Genomic DNA, 16,594 nt, shown 5'->3' on the forward strand with positions numbered 1-16,594 from the left:
CTGGAGTGAGGAAGGCAGCGCCGCGTCCACCCTTCACCTGTAACTATCGGCTTCTCCAAACGCAGCTATCAAAGTATTCTTCACCCAAAGAACGCGCGTTTGGTGCCTCTGTACCAGAGGAACGGAAGGGAATTACCGCGGCGCTCCGCCGCCTCCGTGCCCGATCCCGGTGTTCACTTCAGCTGAGCGACGGGTTACACGACCGCGGGGGAGCGCGTTACAAACCGAGGCCAGAAATCCCTCTAAGCAGCAGGCGGCCACCCGAGGTACTTCAGTGCTGTCGTTTAGGGGGTTATTGGCCTCGCGCCTGAAGGCTTTCGTATACGTACAGGCCGAAACGGCAGATACCTCACCTGAAAGATTATTTTTCCAACCCTTTCAGTCCTACTTAATTTCTATGGGCAAAGTCACCACATTTGAAGTGGTTGGTTTTACGGAAGTTCGCTCATCCATCGGCACAGGCAACCGCGGCCTTTCTTTGTCCAGCGTGGGACAGAGTAAGGGCATAGAATTTTCGTTATTTGCCACTGACAGATTTACCGCTGCATTCAACGGCGCCGCAGGCTGCTGGGAAAAGCACGGGAAACTGCTTGAACATCTCCCAGATTACAAGAAAAGAACTAACACGGGGCTCGAGGAAAGCACTCACTGTCGAGTTCCTCACAGGCCGTGCCTAATTAACAGCTGAGCACCTTCGTATAACTGCAGGAAGAGAATTAATTAAAAAAAACCCAACCAACCACCAACCAAAAAACAACAGAGCCTTCCTCATGTTAACGCGTTCCTTTGAGGAAGCCACGTGCTCTTCACCATACGCCCCATTCGCCCACTGCAAGAGCCGCTCCGTTTGTTGGCCTCTTGCCGATTCCTGCCGTGCCACCGCGCCGCAGAGGAACGTCCGCTTCCCTACGAGGGCTCTTTTGATGGCTACTCCAGAGTTTCCACTAACACGCTTCTAGTGCTTAGCTCAGGCATAACGTTTCTTAAATAAAAGTATTAATTTAAAAAAAAAAAAAAAAAAAATAGCAGTTCAGGTCAGGCATCTTCTGCCTCTGCAGCAGCTCAGTTTTCTCTCCGCTTCCTGGGAATCCGGTTCCAAGGTTTAGGTAGGCAGTACCTCCCGCAGAATTAAATACAGACTGGCTCTGAGATCCCATTGCTATACTCGCCTCTCTTCTCACCCAGAGAAAAGGCACCAACTACCCTGAATTTTGGGCCCCACTGGCTTACAGCCTCACGATCTCCTCCTCAAAAACCATTACAGCGCCACAAACCCAGGCAACGTCGATTCCAGCAACAGCGGTGGCACTCGCTGGAGAGAAGCGCTTATCTGTGTTTATCAGATATAATCGCCGGATGTCGGAGGCGCTCTTCCCAGCATCTGTCTCTAGCCTTTCGTTTCAACAAAGATTCCGCTCTCCTTAAAACCCCAACAACGACGCTCTCCTCTGCCCAATTCGCGGCGCTGCCTCCTAACGGGAAGACCAAGAGAAACAGCAGCGACGGATTGCTGCCAAATATTTACACTTGGAAAGATGGGGATTTCTAAAGAGCTTAGTGTCCAGCAAGTAGGACTCAGATGCTCACCGAAATACCCTCTTTAAAACGCACCGAGAAATCCGACAAAGCCCAAATAAAACCCCAAGCTTTCTCCTTCGATTTCTGGCCTCCCGCTTGCCAAGTTTTCGCAGCCCAAAAACAAATCTCCCCACTTGCTTGGCGCCGTGGCCTCGACCCACCAGCTTGTAACAAACTCCAGCAGTCGGTGCTTCGTTTCACACGTCGGACTTTCCGTTTGGCCAAACTACTTACCAGCGTGGAGAAGGCATGAGTTGGCAAGAGCTCCATGACTTTTGCAACCACTTCCAAGCTCTGGCGCAAGTACCGCTGCCACTCGGTCTGCTGCTACGGGAAGAAACACCAAGGTAAGCACAGCACTTCCAGAGGGGGAAACAGATGGATGGCTTTTTTTTGGGTTTTTTTTTTTTTTTTTTTTTTTTTTTGTAGACCAGTAGGTCTTAACTGATGTTTGGGATTAGCTAGCTCCTTCCCGGAGTTTGGCTTTTGCATACACACGGATAGCAAAGAGATACTGCTCTTAATGATTCTCATACGCTGCCAGGCACCTGACGGAGAATAATTTTGCCAACCCACGCTTTGGGCGCGCAAGCGTGCGTCCCCGGAGCGATACGGCACAAACGTTCAACTCCTAAAGCGCAGTTACCGCTCAGGCGACAAGGATGCGTTATGTGGAACAACCTGCCCTCCCCGTGCTCTGACCGCATCCGTTTTGGCCGCTTTTACGTTTATCAGTATCGAGATGACGTTTACCGGTACCGATTCAGGAGCAATAAGCTTAAATGAAAGCACCGCCAATACATACAGCTTCAAGCTTTTGTCTCAGAGATATTTCAGCATCCAAATTCCAAAGCACCTAGACACGGGCACTTAATGCCTCTGATAATTAGAACGTTTTTCCCCAGAAGAACCAAGTTAAAAAACAAAGGTCACGTCCTTTCAGTGTGACTAAGTAAGTTCTTGTTAAAAGCCTCTCGCGCTGCTTTGAACCTCCAACCCCACGCAGAAGGGAGCGAAGGAGCAGCTGTCTACCTCGTACGCCAAAGTACGAGCTCCGGGAAAGACGTTCTAGGTGTTACCAGTGCGAGTGTTAACATCTGGACCCGCAGCTGTCCTTGTTCAACTCTGCTCCTTACATCATCATCCAGCGTCTCGTCATCCAGCTCCTCCAGCTGTGCCTGGTTATACCTGAACTGGATCCGATTCAACACCTCCGTCAGCAACAGAACCAAAGCGTCTTCGTACCTACGAACCGTGGCGAAAAAAAGAGAGCGAGGGTTTGATACGACGGTTCCCCAGGGATTGCTGCGCCCGCAGCCCTTGCGGCGAAGAAGATAAGCAAACCGGCCGCCGGTTTGAAGCCAGCCGCTGCAAAGAGCCTGCGGCGCAGCTTTGCCGGGGAAACCCCAGGCAGATCCCGGGATTGAGAGCGTCACGTCGTTTCAGGTCGCAAGGCACCTGTGAGGAAAGAGCCTCGGTAACAGCTGATTATCCCTCTACCTCCGAAAGGAAGAAAAGGGAGAACTGTTATTCAAGAGAAGCAGCCCGAGAGTTCAAAACAGGAAAGGCAGGAGCGGCTTGCCGGGAATAACAGCAGATGTACACGCACAGGAGGCGCCGACAGCCTCTGGTCGCTAAAACTGCTCCTCGCAGCCTGTCCGGTGCTCTGCTTTTTGGGCAGCGAATGAGGACCGGGCGACAGAGGGCAGAATTCTTGCCGCCTACCTCGAAAGGGGGGACCTGCCCTGAAGCTGTTCGCTCTGCTATCCTCTTTCCCTACGCTGTCGGTAAACGAATTCAGGCCCTCGTCCTCCGAAAGAAAGGCAGCGCTTTGCTCCGCTTGCACCGTAACACTAACGGCACGTCGCTGGAAGACCACTCTTCACCTCTCGGGAGCTACGCGGCCGCTACAGAGCGCGGGAGATCCTCCTCCTCATTCATCACCTAAGAATAACGCCACGTTGCAAAATCGGCACAAGCGGCACCGGAGCACGCGATCATTCCCGGTGACACAGCGCCGAAGTTTTGTTTTAAAAACCTTTCTCAAAAAACAGCTGGGGTCGGACGCAAAAAAAAAAAAACCAAAAAAACCAACCCCAAAAAAACCACCTCACGCTCTTTTCTAGGTGAGAGCAGGTTGGAAAATTAGGCATTGGCATATACTAACAGAGCTTCAGAGCATGATGCAATCCAAGCGTCACGCTCGCCAGCTGTTGTCACCAGCTACGCAGCTGAGAGCTGCCCGCGCAAGGCGGCCGAATCACCGTCTTTTCCATCACCAGACGCCGCAACTCTGGGTTTGGCAATTTATCCAGCAGTAAAAAGCTGTAACGTGTACAAAACGCCAAGGTTCTAAACCACGGAAGAGGAAACTTCATCTGCGCTCCTGCGGTGTAACCACTCCCAGGCTGCCAAACTGCAGCGCGCAGGAAGTCGTAGCTGCAGAAGTTGTCACCGGGGACAAGCAGTTCTGCCAAAACAGTACAAGTTTCAACCACTTACACGATTTTTTTTTTTTTTTTTTGGTTGTTTACGGTCTGACGTAGCTCCCGGAGAGACGGCTGTTGTTCGTTTCAGTTTTCCCCGATAACAAACTATTGGACAGGAAGATAACGCGCGTGCCACACGCGTCGGCCAGGCGGAGAAGAGGAGCGGAACGCCAAGGCAGAGGTCAACAGCGTTAGGCAGAGAGCAGCAAAATTATAACCAAGCTTAAATGCAAATGCCTGCAGCTCCTTGAGAAATGAAAAAACCCACGGTTCCCATGCTGAAAGGAAGAGAGCTGCCCGGTGTAAGCCAGTTCCGCATCTCTTCTTTGTGGTTACGATACCAGGTTGTCTTTCAAAAAAACAAAAAAAAACCAAAACCAACCCCAAAACAAACCCAACCATGTATATTTATCGTGCTCAAGGGAAAGCGGCTTCCTTCTGCCCTTAGCAGAACGTCGTACGGCACAAGCCACTTTTAAGCCTCCAAAACTTCAACGGGATATCAGTGTGTCCACCAGATTTTTTTTTTTTTTTTTTTTTTAAAATGGCAAAAATACTTTTCAAATCAAAAGAGAGCCGCCCGTTTCAGGACGCAACATCTCCAAAGGAAGAGCGGCAACCGCTGTCACAACTGCTACGTGCCTAGCATCAGAGGTAAGCACGTGGAACTTTTAACTCCCAAACACAGTCTCATCGATATTTCTCAGAAACGCATCCTCCATTTAAACAGGAATTTTAAAATCCTAAACGAAAAAAAAAAAAATAAAAATCTCCTAATTCACTAATTAGTTGTATGAGCTGCACGAATAGTTACTAGGCAACTTACTCCGCGGTCTCCTCCCCTAACGTGTGCTGAGACGTGCTCTAAAATTTGCTAAAGTGTGTTCCGGTCCTATTTTAGACTGCAAAGCTCTCTTCCCCTGCCTGCTAGGTTCGCACACAACACATGTAGGCGACAGTTTTTCTGCCCTCGCTCGCCCAGTTTGAATCCTTTCGAATGAGCGCGAAACACTCTTCTTGCTACACTTTACAATTTTAGAAAAAAGAAAGGACTCAACGGCACGTGAAGTCCCGACGGCTTACCTGTTGAGCACTGCTTCTTTGTCTGCCAGGCGACTTTTAATTTTGCTGGTCAGATAGTCCAAGAAGAGCGTCCAGATGTCTAAGCAAGAAAAGTAACCTTCGTGGGTAGGCTGAAAAACACCCAAATTCGCAATGAGTATCGCCAGCGGCGGCAAGATTGTTTTCGCACAATGAAAATACGAGTTAGCGCGCGCTTCGACGCACGAGAAGAACTTCTGGCTTTAGTGAAAAATTTCTAGGAGGTCACTGGAGAGATTTAGAGCTGCTAAAAGATGAACCAGAGCTTTAGCACAAGGGTGGGAAACCGGGAATCACAAGGCTTGGTCTCAGCACTGACCCCTCTCGCTGGCTGCATCAGCTTCTAGCATTTTATAAATCGTTATTTACGTGCTGGGGTAAATAGGGCCGAGTTGCATTTTGACAGCTTCTACAGCAAGGTAACGCGCCCCGAAAGCCACAGGGTTGGGTTTTAACGCTAAGAGTTACAAGGAGAGCCGCACATGCAGTAAAAGCAGCAGGTTTAGGTGAAAGAAAAGCATCCCCAAACGCAAAACGAGCGAACTAGAGACATTTTTCCAGGCACTATCGTCCATTCCCAGCACGAGCAAAAAAGAAAATAATAAATAAACAAAAGCAGAAGCCAAGTTAAACGCCAGACAAGTTGTTCTTGCGAAGTAACTATGCGTGTCTGCTGTCTCCCAACTAAATCCAAGAGGGCATTAAGCCCTTTCCAAGTCCCCAGCACCACTGGGGAAGCGCCGGTAGGACGAGTTAATTGCTTTTTTGTCTGAGCTAACGTCAGTTATCAATCAGCTTGAGCGGGGAGAAGCAGCTCGCCCTGCTGCACACGGCAACGGAGGAGAGAACAGCCGGAGGGAAAGCCGCGTCGCAGGGCTGTACCTGGTGAAAAGTGTATTTGAACAACAGCGCCAGAAATTCGACCACGGGGAACTGGGAGTAGGACTCAATTCTTCGTAGGTGGACGCTCACAAAGAGACGGAGAAAATCCGTAAACTTCTCAATGTAGCTACAAGGGAAAGGAGAAAACACAACTGAGATAAACGTGAAGGATGCCGCCAGGGAAAGCGACTTCCTCGAAACAGTCATAAAATTCACTCAAAAGCCTTTCATTAAAAAGAAAATTAGAATTAACAGCCAGTAGAACAATTAAAATATGAAGCCCTGCAACAATTACCTACAGGACGGGCAACCCTTCATTCCATTAACACCTGCAACAGCAGAAAAGACAGTCTAGTCAAAAGCAACTTTAATATTCAGAAAAAATAAAGCTGAGTTCAATCAGGCCTGCCAATAAGCACAATCCCACCCCCCTCCGGAGAAATAAGTATTTAATAGCGAGGGTCACCTTCCTTATGTAGACAGGATTAGTGAAATAAAACTGTACCGCTGGGGAAACTCAGCTGGAAGCAAGACGTTAGCGCGGGAGTTAGCGATACACGGGTTAAAAGTTTACAGGAGGTAGCGGGAGGGCGGCGGGGCCGAGAGCTGGAAAGGAGAGGGCACCTTCTTCTGCAGCGCAGATCAACCATCTAAAAGTTTCTGAACTGAGCGCCGGCTTCTAGCGACCGAATCAAGGCCATAAAGACAAATCGTCCTCCAAAAGCGTGGGACCCCTCAATGCAAAGTGAAGATGCAAAGAGGAACCCGCCAGCAAAACTTTCCCAACAAAATTTCCAACAAGGTGCAAGCGCCGCTGGGTTCCTGGGTCCGCCACCGGGGGAAAATGACGGAGACGGCAGCGGAGTAAGCTTTTATTGTGGAATGAGATCACAGCGCCCGCGCAAGGTGGTTAGAAATCATCTTCATATCTATCTTCGCGAAGTTTCAGACGCGCTTGAACAGGTTGGTTTTACCACGCTCTGCGAAGTCTGGATTTGTTTTTTGGGAGGGGGGGGGAGGGTGGGTGTTGAAACCCCCACTCTTTTGGGTGAAAACTCACTCAAGACCAGAAGCACCGCCGCTGGTGGTCGTTACACGCCTACAAAAGCCAGGCAATACTTTGAATATGCAACAAAAGATTACATCCCCTTTTTATTTGGCGCTGCCGGCTTGACAAGACATAACTAAACGCCATCGGCTCACCGCCCGAACACTTCCAAAGTAAAGCTTGCAAAAAAATAAAGAGTCTGCACCCAAACACCGCCCTCGATTTTTTTCATTTTTATTTTCTAAAGAGGCTGCGATCCGAGACCTGTGAAATTCTTACTCGGCGCCTCCCTCCGCCAAGCCCCAAAGCCCCTTCTGCCACCGCTGTGCCGTTGCTCGCGTCCTTATTAGCCATTTCCCACCTTTTGGGATCTTCCAAGTTAAAACCAAACACAAATAAAGCAAAAGACCGTTTAAGCTTACTTAAACTGGACTAGTTTGGCGGTACCAACCACTCAAACCCACGCTGATTTTGTAACGGAACAAAAATAAGCGGCGCCAGGAGAGGAAGGGAAAGGACAGACCCCCCCGGGGCAAGCAGGTTCTGAAGATGGCAACCGACTGAAGGCAGTCGCTTCACCGCCAATTTCGTTTAGGATTTTGTTAGTCCTAGCCAGGACGATGGTTTTATGCGATGAGTTCTTCACTTTCGGACGTAAAAGCATAGCTACGCCCTTAAGCGACCAAAGGAAAATCCTCGTGTCCTTTTCCACGGAGGGAACAATCAGCTCAGAGAAAGCTCCGCTCCTCCCGAAGCCAGCTAGATTTTTCCAGTCACCGGAACACCTCAGTTACATCCCTATTTCAGACCCGAGCAGTGAATGAAGAGGGGTCTCCCAATTACAGACGCGACAATCTCTGTGGGTAACGCGTCTAAGGAGCGGCACGTAAGGATATGGCGATCCCATCAGAGGCGGTGATACCACCTCTGCGAAGGCCAACACAGCGACAGAACTTCCGCAGCCAGTGAAGGCTGCTGGCTGGTGTTCTCCGTTAAAAAAAAAAAAGAAAAAAAAAAAAAAAAAGAAAAAAAAAAAGTTGAAAAAGGGATTGTGGGCTTCCAGGAGAGCTTTTCTGAAACCCAGAGCGTAACCCGCGGCTCTCTGCCCGCGTATCTCGTACGCCGAGGTGGCAGATTTCTACCGTCCAAGAACACGTCTTGTTTCTCGGAAGCGAGCGATACGGAAGGCAGAGCGAGTTAGTCAAAAAACGAGCCAGTACAATTCGCTGTTAAGTCACGATTAATCTAGATTTCCTACCCCAAAGTTACGCCTGTAGCTAAAAACATGGGAAAAAGCCAATTTTACACACGAAACGTGCAAATCACCTCTACAGACAGACCCACAGTTTTTTTCCTGAATCTATTTTTTTTCCTCCCAAGTGGATATAAAAAAAAAAAAAAAAAGAAAAAAAAAAACAAAACACCAAAAAGCTCAAAAGCTTTGCTGCTGCATCTGAGAATGGAAATATTTTATACAGCAGCACCAAAAAAATCTGTTCCCATCATCGAGTATCCGCAGCGAGATACGGAGCGCATTCGCAGAGTTGCAACCAGTTTGCCACCCTTGGCACCAGTCTGCCCCAGTCTGCCCGCCTTCCCAGGGCGGCAGTCCCGCCACGAGCGGCACCGTCAACTCGTCACCTCTTCCAGCGCCCTGCCAAGGCGCGGGTTCGACCGCTCAACGCCAAGAGCGAGGCGAGTCTCGCTTTCTCTCCTACGAGTCGGAATATCCAATGTAAGAGAGTCGAGCTGGTTTAGGCAACGAGGCCGGTAGTAATTTTCGGGGGAAAAAGACAAAAACGCAGCCTCCCGAGGTGCCGCCGCTTCCCCGCTGCCGGCAGCCAAGCGCGCCAGACAGCCTCTGCGGCGCAGCCGCTGCGAACGGCGTTCCCCAAGCTGTCTCTTGTTGTTTAAAAAGAAAAAGAATTAAAAAAAAAAACCAAAACAAAACAAAACCAAAACACACCCAAAAAAAAGGTAAAAATAAAAGCAATCAGAAACCGTCACTTCTCAATGGAGAGGAGGGAACTACTTCTGTTTTCTTTCAAGTCGTGACTCGCGGAATATCTACCCGCTCTTCGTGGGTTTGAGTTTAAGCAGAGAAGGCAGATACCGACCAGGAGAGGGAACACTGCGATGCCTTTACCTCACTGAGCCTCTTCTGTTTTCTGTTACAACTGAATGAAGGGCAGGTTCAGCTCTTGGGCCACCTCAGACCTGCAGTCAAACAGTAACGAACGGGGGAAAGGGGAGGAAGAGGACAGGAAAGAATACGAACCTGTGCCACCACGGCCCCTTAGCAAACTCAACCCCTTACCAGAACCTTACCTGCGGGCACCTACCTTTCCGCCTGCCTCCCCCAGCACAGTACTCTGAAAAAAAGGCCATCAGACACACCATGCGTGACCGCAAAATACTCAAGGCAGTCCTTCAGAAAGCAAGAGGCCCTAACGCAGCTGCTTAGCAGCTCGGTGGCTCTTACCTTTCATCCAGTTCCTCCAGCCGGCTCTTCACCGTATGGGCGTTGTTCTCCTTGGTAATCTTCTGCAGGAGGTAGAAAGTCTGTTGGAACATCCGTAGCAAATACTCTTCGAACTCCATAGGCACGCAGTTCTTAGACATCAGTTCGTTGATGCAAGACATGGCCAAGACGCCGAGTCGGCCACGCTCCTGTCCCAACACCGAGTTCTGGCTGCTGCCGTTGACGGAAGACATCTTCCGAACGCGGGTGTCGCAGCCAAAGCGAGCGAAGTGGAAAATGGTGGTGAGGAGTGACGGGGTGATGCTAGTAGACAAAGGGATCCAGCTGAAGAGGTGCGCCAGGCACTCCAGTGCCAGGGAACATATATATTCGCTGTCTGTATCGAGGATGGGGATTGGCTGGTTCAACAGTTTGGCCGCACTGGGACTCTGCAACAGGCTACTTAACAGGTCACCTAGGAAAGAGAGCACACGTCGCCGTTATAAATCGGGGCAACTGCCTCCCAGTGGCGCCAGCGGCAGCCCCAGCTGCAAAACAAAAGCCTCTGGCACTCAGCAGGTTATCGTACAAAGAGTTGGCCAACGCGAACCAGCGGATTTTTGTAGTCTGGAACGTTCTGAACTTTTGTTCAGCTGATAACAGCAATGCCGTGGGGTGTATTTGAGGAATTTGGTATAAAATTCACTCTCCTCTCAAGGTCAAGCATCCTTGACCTAAGCTTGCACAAGTCCTCCGGCACATCCGTGTTACACCGAACCTTGGCAGAATTGCTTCCGCTTGCCTAGGACAGCTTGGGGGTGACAGAAGAACAGATGTTCTGAGTCACACCGAAAAAAACCCTACTTATTACGGTACCTTTCCTCAGCGACCAAAGCCCACGGCAGGCACCTACCGCGCTCCTCAGCCTCCAACCGCTCACGTTTCAAAGATTTCCCCGGGCCGGGTGGGATTTGAAGAGTTCCGCGCAGCCTCGGGATTTCTCTTCCGCGAGTTTATCCAGTCTCCAACTGAAGCCAGATAAATTTAATATTTGCAACGCCCCGCGACAGAGGTCCACAGCTGAACATTGGGTAAAGACGGTTTTCATTGAGGGCTTGGCAGCTGCTAGTTTCGTTTCCTACCTCCTGCACCCAAACAGGGAAAAGAAATCGCCTCTTCCCATTCACCTCCTACGTGGCACTCGCCCCCTTTCTCTCGCAGCTCCCTCGCCCTCAATTTCTTCGAGAGAATGAAGGGTACTACTTTTCTCGTTACCTATATGGAAGCCATTCAATACCCTCCATCATTTTTACTGTCTTTCTACAAAGCTTTGATTTTTACTCCGCGCCTACTGATATGGGAAGACCAGAACCGCGGCCACCGTTCAGGAGGAGGGGAACCTTAATTCCATACAGCGCCATAGCGCTTAACTGGTTTTGACCGCTACCAAACAAAGTTTTTGTAGAATAATCTGCCATAAGGCTCAGAAGTTAATCCTGGATACTGAAGGCGAGCGCGGAGCCCGTGATTTGGCACGAGTACTGCTCTCCCTGCTCAAACGCAGGTTACGCTTCCCCCGCGTTGCGGTTCACCTCCCGTTTGCCCAGAGACGTGCAAGATCTTCCCGCGAGTCTTCACTCATCCCTCCTTTTCACCAGTGGGACCGTCTGGGCGCTGTCGGCGAGCCTCCTTGTCTCCTCACCGAGCCCTTTCCCAGGTCCCCAACAAGGATGTCCATGAGCACAGTCCCCAGCGCCGCTCCCCAGGTGACCTCCACCCTCACGGCAAGAGGGGACCGTTTCCACCTATCTTTTATCTCCTACCTTCCAACCGATTAATCAACAATGCGGAGGTTCCCCTTATCCCCGACTGCCTTCGCTTTCCCAAAAGCTTTTAGCACGAAGCCTTTTTGAAAGCTTCATGGAAATCCGAGCAGAAGCCACCATCCAGGCTGCCCTGCCCTACAGAACACACCACGGGCTGAAAACTTACCCAACGCGCTTCTCTCCCTTGAGTACAAATAACCTCTTCACCTTTAGAAACCCACAGGCACTCACCGCCTCACAGAATTTAAAGTTCTCCCCGCAAAACCCGAGTGATTTTTATTTTTTTTTTTTCCTGAAAGGGAAATGACCCAACACACTACCAGTACAAAAACAACAGTTGTGATTTGCTCAGCTAATTCCAAAATATTCAAAAGCACGCGTGAAGAACAGATTCCTCTCTCAAGTCTCCATTTTTCGGCAAGATTGATGCATTATATCACGAAATTCATAACTCCTTGTCATACATTCCTGTTGCTTCTTTCTCCTCCGTTCCGGGAATTTAAGGCATCACGCTACATCAGCCGAATTCAATAACCCTGGACTTAATCTTACCACTAAAACCAGCCCCCGGTGGTAACGCTCACATCTATACGCACGCTACAACGCAAGAACTGCTTGCGTTGTGCTTTCGCAGAAGCGGACGGGCTTCTTTCAAATGTCCGAAGTCCAGCAAACTCCACCAAAAAAAATATAATAAATCAATGAGAACCAAAGATTCTTAATCCAACGACACCAGAAATTGTAAATTAGGTCCCTGTAACTGGCAGCAGTTGGCCCGAACGGTTGGCACCCAGTTAAATTACCGAAGCTCCGCGTTTCATGGAATCACGGAGTTTTCAGAGTTGGAAGGGACCTCTAGAGATCATCTAGTCCAACTCCCCTGCTAAAGCAGGATTGCCTAGAGCACATTACTCAGGACTGCATCCAGGCGGGTCTTGAAAATCTCCAGGGAAGGGGACTCCACAACCTCCCTGGGCAGCCTGTGCCAGTGCTCTGTCACCTGAACCGTAAAGAAGTTTTTCCGTGTATTTGAACGGAACTTCCTGTGTTCTAACTTGTGCCCATTGCCCCTCGTCCTGTCACTGGGAACCATTGAAAAGAGCCTGGCTCCATCCTCCTTCAACCCACCCTTTAGATACTTGTATGCCATAAGAAGGTCTCCCCTCAGCCTTCTCTTCTCCAGGCTAAAGAGTCCCAGCGCTCTCAGCCTTTCCTCATAAGGCAGATGCTCCAAGCCCTTCATCATCTTAGTTGCCCTTCGCTGGACTCACTCCAGCAGTTCCCTGTCCCTCTTGAACTGGGGAGCCCAAAACTGGACACAGTATTCCAGTTGTGGCCTCACCAGTGCAGAGTAGAGGGGGAGAATGACCTCCCTCGACCTACTGGCCACGTCAAGTGATTATAAGTTATATTTGGTGTCTTTGGAAACAGCTGATAAATTTACAGGGTCAACTGCGTTCACGCACCAGGGGAAAACTCTCGGGGAGGGTTTGGGATCAGGCTAGTTCGGCACAAGTAAGCAGCAGCAAACGTTGCTGTTACTCATGTGTTTACCACACCTGAGGGAATAAGTTTATGACCTGAAGAGAGTTCCTGACCTTTGGAAGAAGGGGCAGGCAGCTCCGGAGGACTGCAAGGATGTCGTGAGGTTACGCAGGGAGAAAATGAGAAGGGTCAAAGCCCAACTCGACGTTCATCTGGCTACTGCCACAAAAGATAATTAAAAAAAAAAAAAAGTTTCTATAAATACATTGACAACAACAGGAGAGCCAAGGACAATCTCCACCCTTTATCGGCTGCCGAGGGAAACATAGTGACCAAGGATGAGGAAAAGGCTGATCTTTGCCTCAATCAAAGGCTGATCAATGCCGCCTTTGCCTCAGGCTTTAATACCACCATTTCTCAGCAGTCCTGGCTAACTGGGGAGGTCCCAGTTGACTGGAGGTTCTCACACGTGACGTCCACCCACAGGAAGGGCTGGAAGGAGGATCTGGGGAACTACAGGCCTGTCAGTCTGACCTCAGTGCCTGGGAAGGTCACGGAGTAGATCATCTTGAGTGCCATCATGCGGCACGCACAGGACAACCAGGTGATGAGGCATGGGTTCATGAAAGGCAGGTCCTTCTTGACCAACCCGATCTCCTTCTATGACAAGGTGACCCGCTTAGTGACTCAGGGAAGGGCTGTGGATGTTGTCCACCTCGACTTTAGTGAAGCCTTTGACACAGTTTCCCACAGCGTTCTCCTGGAGAAACTGGTTGCTCACGGCTTGGACGAGTGTACTCTTCGCTGGGTAAAAAAACTGGTTGCACGGCTGAGCCCAGAAAGTGGCAGTGAATGGAGTTAAACCCAGTTGGTGGCCGGTCACAAGTGGCGTTCCCCAGGGCTCAGTGCTAGTTGGGTTTAATATCTTTATTAACTACCTGGACAAGTAGCACACCTTCAGTAAGTTTGCAGATGACAGCAAGTTGGGTGGGAGTGTTGATCTGCTTGAGGGTAGGATGGCTCTACAGAGGGGTCTGGCCAGGCTGGATGGATGGGACGAGGTCAATGGTGTGAGGTTCAACAAGGCCAAGTGCCGGGTCCTGCACACGGGTCACACCAACCCCACGCAGCACTACAGGATTGGGGCAGAATGGCTGGAAAGCTGCCCTGCGGAGAAGGACCTGGGGGTGTTGGTGGACAGACGGCTGAATATGAGCCGGCAGCGTGCCCAGGTGGCCAAGGAGGCCAACAATCCTGGGCTGTATCAGGGAATAGTGCAGCCAGCAGGACTAGGGAGGTGATCGTCCCCCTACACTCAGCACTGGTGAGACCCCACCTTGAGTACTCTGTTCAGTTTTGGCCCCTCGCTACAAGACATTGGACATGCTCCTGCACCTCAGAGAAGGGCAACGGAGCTGTGAGGGGTCTGGAGCACACGTCTGATGAGGAGCAGCTGAGGGACCTGGGGGTGTTCAGCCTGGAGAAAAGGAGGCTGAGGGGAGACCTTCTCGCTCCCTACAGCTCCCTGACAAGAGGGGGTAGAAAGGGGGGGGGTCAGTCTCTGCTCCCAAGGAACAGGCAACGGGACAAGAGGAAACGGCCTCAAGTTGCACCAGGGGAGGTTTAGGACGGATATTAGGAAAAATTTCTTCACCGAAAAGGTTGTCAAGCGTTGGAACAGGCTGCCCAGGGAAGCGGTGGAGTCACCGCCCTGGAGGGATTTAAAAGCCAGGTAGACGTGGTGCTGAGGGACACGGGTTCGTGATGGACTTGGCATTGCTGGGTTAACGGTTAGACTTGATGATCTTAGAGGTCTTTTCCAACCTAAATGATTCTATGAATGCACCTAAAGAAAGGATTCATCACGTACGGAGCCATAAGTCATGCAAAGACAACATTTGGAGGCCGAGAGATTACTGCTGAGAAAATTCTATACAGATGCAATAACCCAAATGTTTCCCACCATAGGACATTAGCAGAGTTCCTTTGCTGAAGTGGTAGGAGAAATGAATTTAACAATGTCTTCAAGTGCTATTTAAAGACTATGCAAGACTAGCAAGTAACCATTTCACTTTGCTTCCCTGTGCAAAAAAAAAAAAAAAAACCAAAAAAAACCAAAAAAGGAAGCATAGACTTTCCAAGTTCCTAAAGAGATTTTGGCTCTGACGGAAGATATTAAACATTTATAGAGACTCTGAAGCATATTTTGCCTTTTGGAACACTTTTAACTTCACCTGAACGTAAAGAGAAAAAGGTGGTGGCCTCATCTAAGCAACAAAAAAGTTCAAGCGTCACCAGTAAACAGGAATACTTCGCTGCATGAATGAAACTCAGTGCAACAATACATGGGTAGAAAAGACTCGGTCAGCTTACAGAGTTCATAAATGTTAAAGATGGAGAAACAACGAACATCTCCAAGGCAGAATTTCACGGCAGAGTTTCACTAAACCCACGTTAGTCCCATAGTTCACCTTCCAATCACGCATTTATCTCTGCCTGCAAATAAAGACTGGTAGACGTTCAACGCCGCGACTGCCACCGACCCGTGTGTCCGGCTTTAAGCCCCGCAGCTTCTCCGTGTGAGTGACCCCACTCCGAATCTTTCCGCCGATCATATCGCCGAACGGTGACCCAAGGGACAGCTGGTTAATAAAGAAAGGGAAGAAAAAGAAGCCGAGTCCTTCACAAAATACAGGAAGCGAGCAAGCGGTGGAGAAGAGGGAAGCACTCAGTGCTTTTCCTTTTGGACTTCCAAGAACTTGAAGGATGACCAGTTTTGGCACGGAAAGAGTAGTTAAGGCAGAGCACAGAAAAAAAAAAAAAACAACCAAAAAAAAAACCAAACACAAAACCAAACCATAGAGAAAGTTTCAAATAAATGAGCTTGCGCAGGCAGGACCCAATGAAATTAAGCCTGAACCTCTAAAGGAACTGTCAGCATAGTCTTAATTACTAACAATTATCTTGGAAATACGCTGCGTAAGAAGTTTGTTTGTTTTCCCCGAAAGGAAAGACCCAGGGCAGAAGTGCAGCATCCTTTCACTTGGAGAAATACGATCTAAAGTCACGAGGCGAATTCCCGGGTAGATGAAAAGCTGCCTCAGCACAAGCACCATCCAGCGATTCCCCGAGGAACCGAGAGGACATCTCAAAGAGGCTCCTGCTGACCGTCAGCCCAGAATTTGTTCCGCTGGTTTTTTTTTTTTTTTGGGGGGGTGGGGGTTATTTATTACAACTCTAGACACCAAAATAGATTTTCTGGGCTGTGTCAGTTTAAGTTACAGCACCTCAGAACAAACTGCTGTTATTTTTTTTTTTTTTTTCCCAAGGTAATTTGGGACCCTGCTGTTCCGGGGGCAGTTCCCCCTCCTGCCGGGACGGCCTTGGACATGCTTGTGCCTGGGCTCACTGAGCAATTCAAGCGGTTTTGTATAGATACGGCATCATTAACGGCCACCGAGGCACTCGCTACCAACGGCTGACACTAACGCAGATCAGCATTTTACCGTGGAAGACCCCAATCTGACCCCACGTCACACCGAAGCACTGAGGCTCGCGCCGCCCGGGTGGGTGCCGCTGGCGCTCCCGCGCCCCCTCCGAACACCACGTAGTACAGCTTGGTGAGAGCGCACAAGTTTTGTTCTTTTCTGTAATTTTTTTTTTTTTTTTTTCCTTTAAACTTTGGCTATCTACAGCAAAATCCACCCGCTCTAAACCCAAGGAA

The 16,594-nt window shown here is 49.7% G+C and overlaps 1 protein-coding gene across 1 annotated transcript in view; it reads right to left on the reverse strand.

The window, feature by feature from the left end:
- Positions 1 to 16,594, reverse strand: part of XPO6 (exportin 6) — a 61,055-nt gene that overhangs the window by 16,513 nt on the left and 27,948 nt on the right. Inside the window, exons 7-11 of the mRNA XM_082490833.1 lie at positions 9,581 to 10,034; positions 6,051 to 6,177; positions 5,151 to 5,260; positions 2,715 to 2,823; positions 1,813 to 1,905 (exon numbers count right to left, since the gene is read on the reverse strand). Of these exons, the coding sequence (XP_082346959.1) occupies positions 1,813 to 1,905; positions 2,715 to 2,823; positions 5,151 to 5,260; positions 6,051 to 6,177; positions 9,581 to 10,034 (893 nt within the window). The remainder of the gene's footprint in view (positions 1 to 1,812; positions 1,906 to 2,714; positions 2,824 to 5,150; positions 5,261 to 6,050; positions 6,178 to 9,580; positions 10,035 to 16,594) is intronic.

The sequence above is a fragment of the Vanellus vanellus genome (assembly GCF_965231255.1).
Source record: "Vanellus vanellus genome assembly, chromosome: 14".
NCBI classification, from domain to species: Eukaryota; Metazoa; Chordata; class Aves; order Charadriiformes; family Charadriidae; genus Vanellus; species Vanellus vanellus.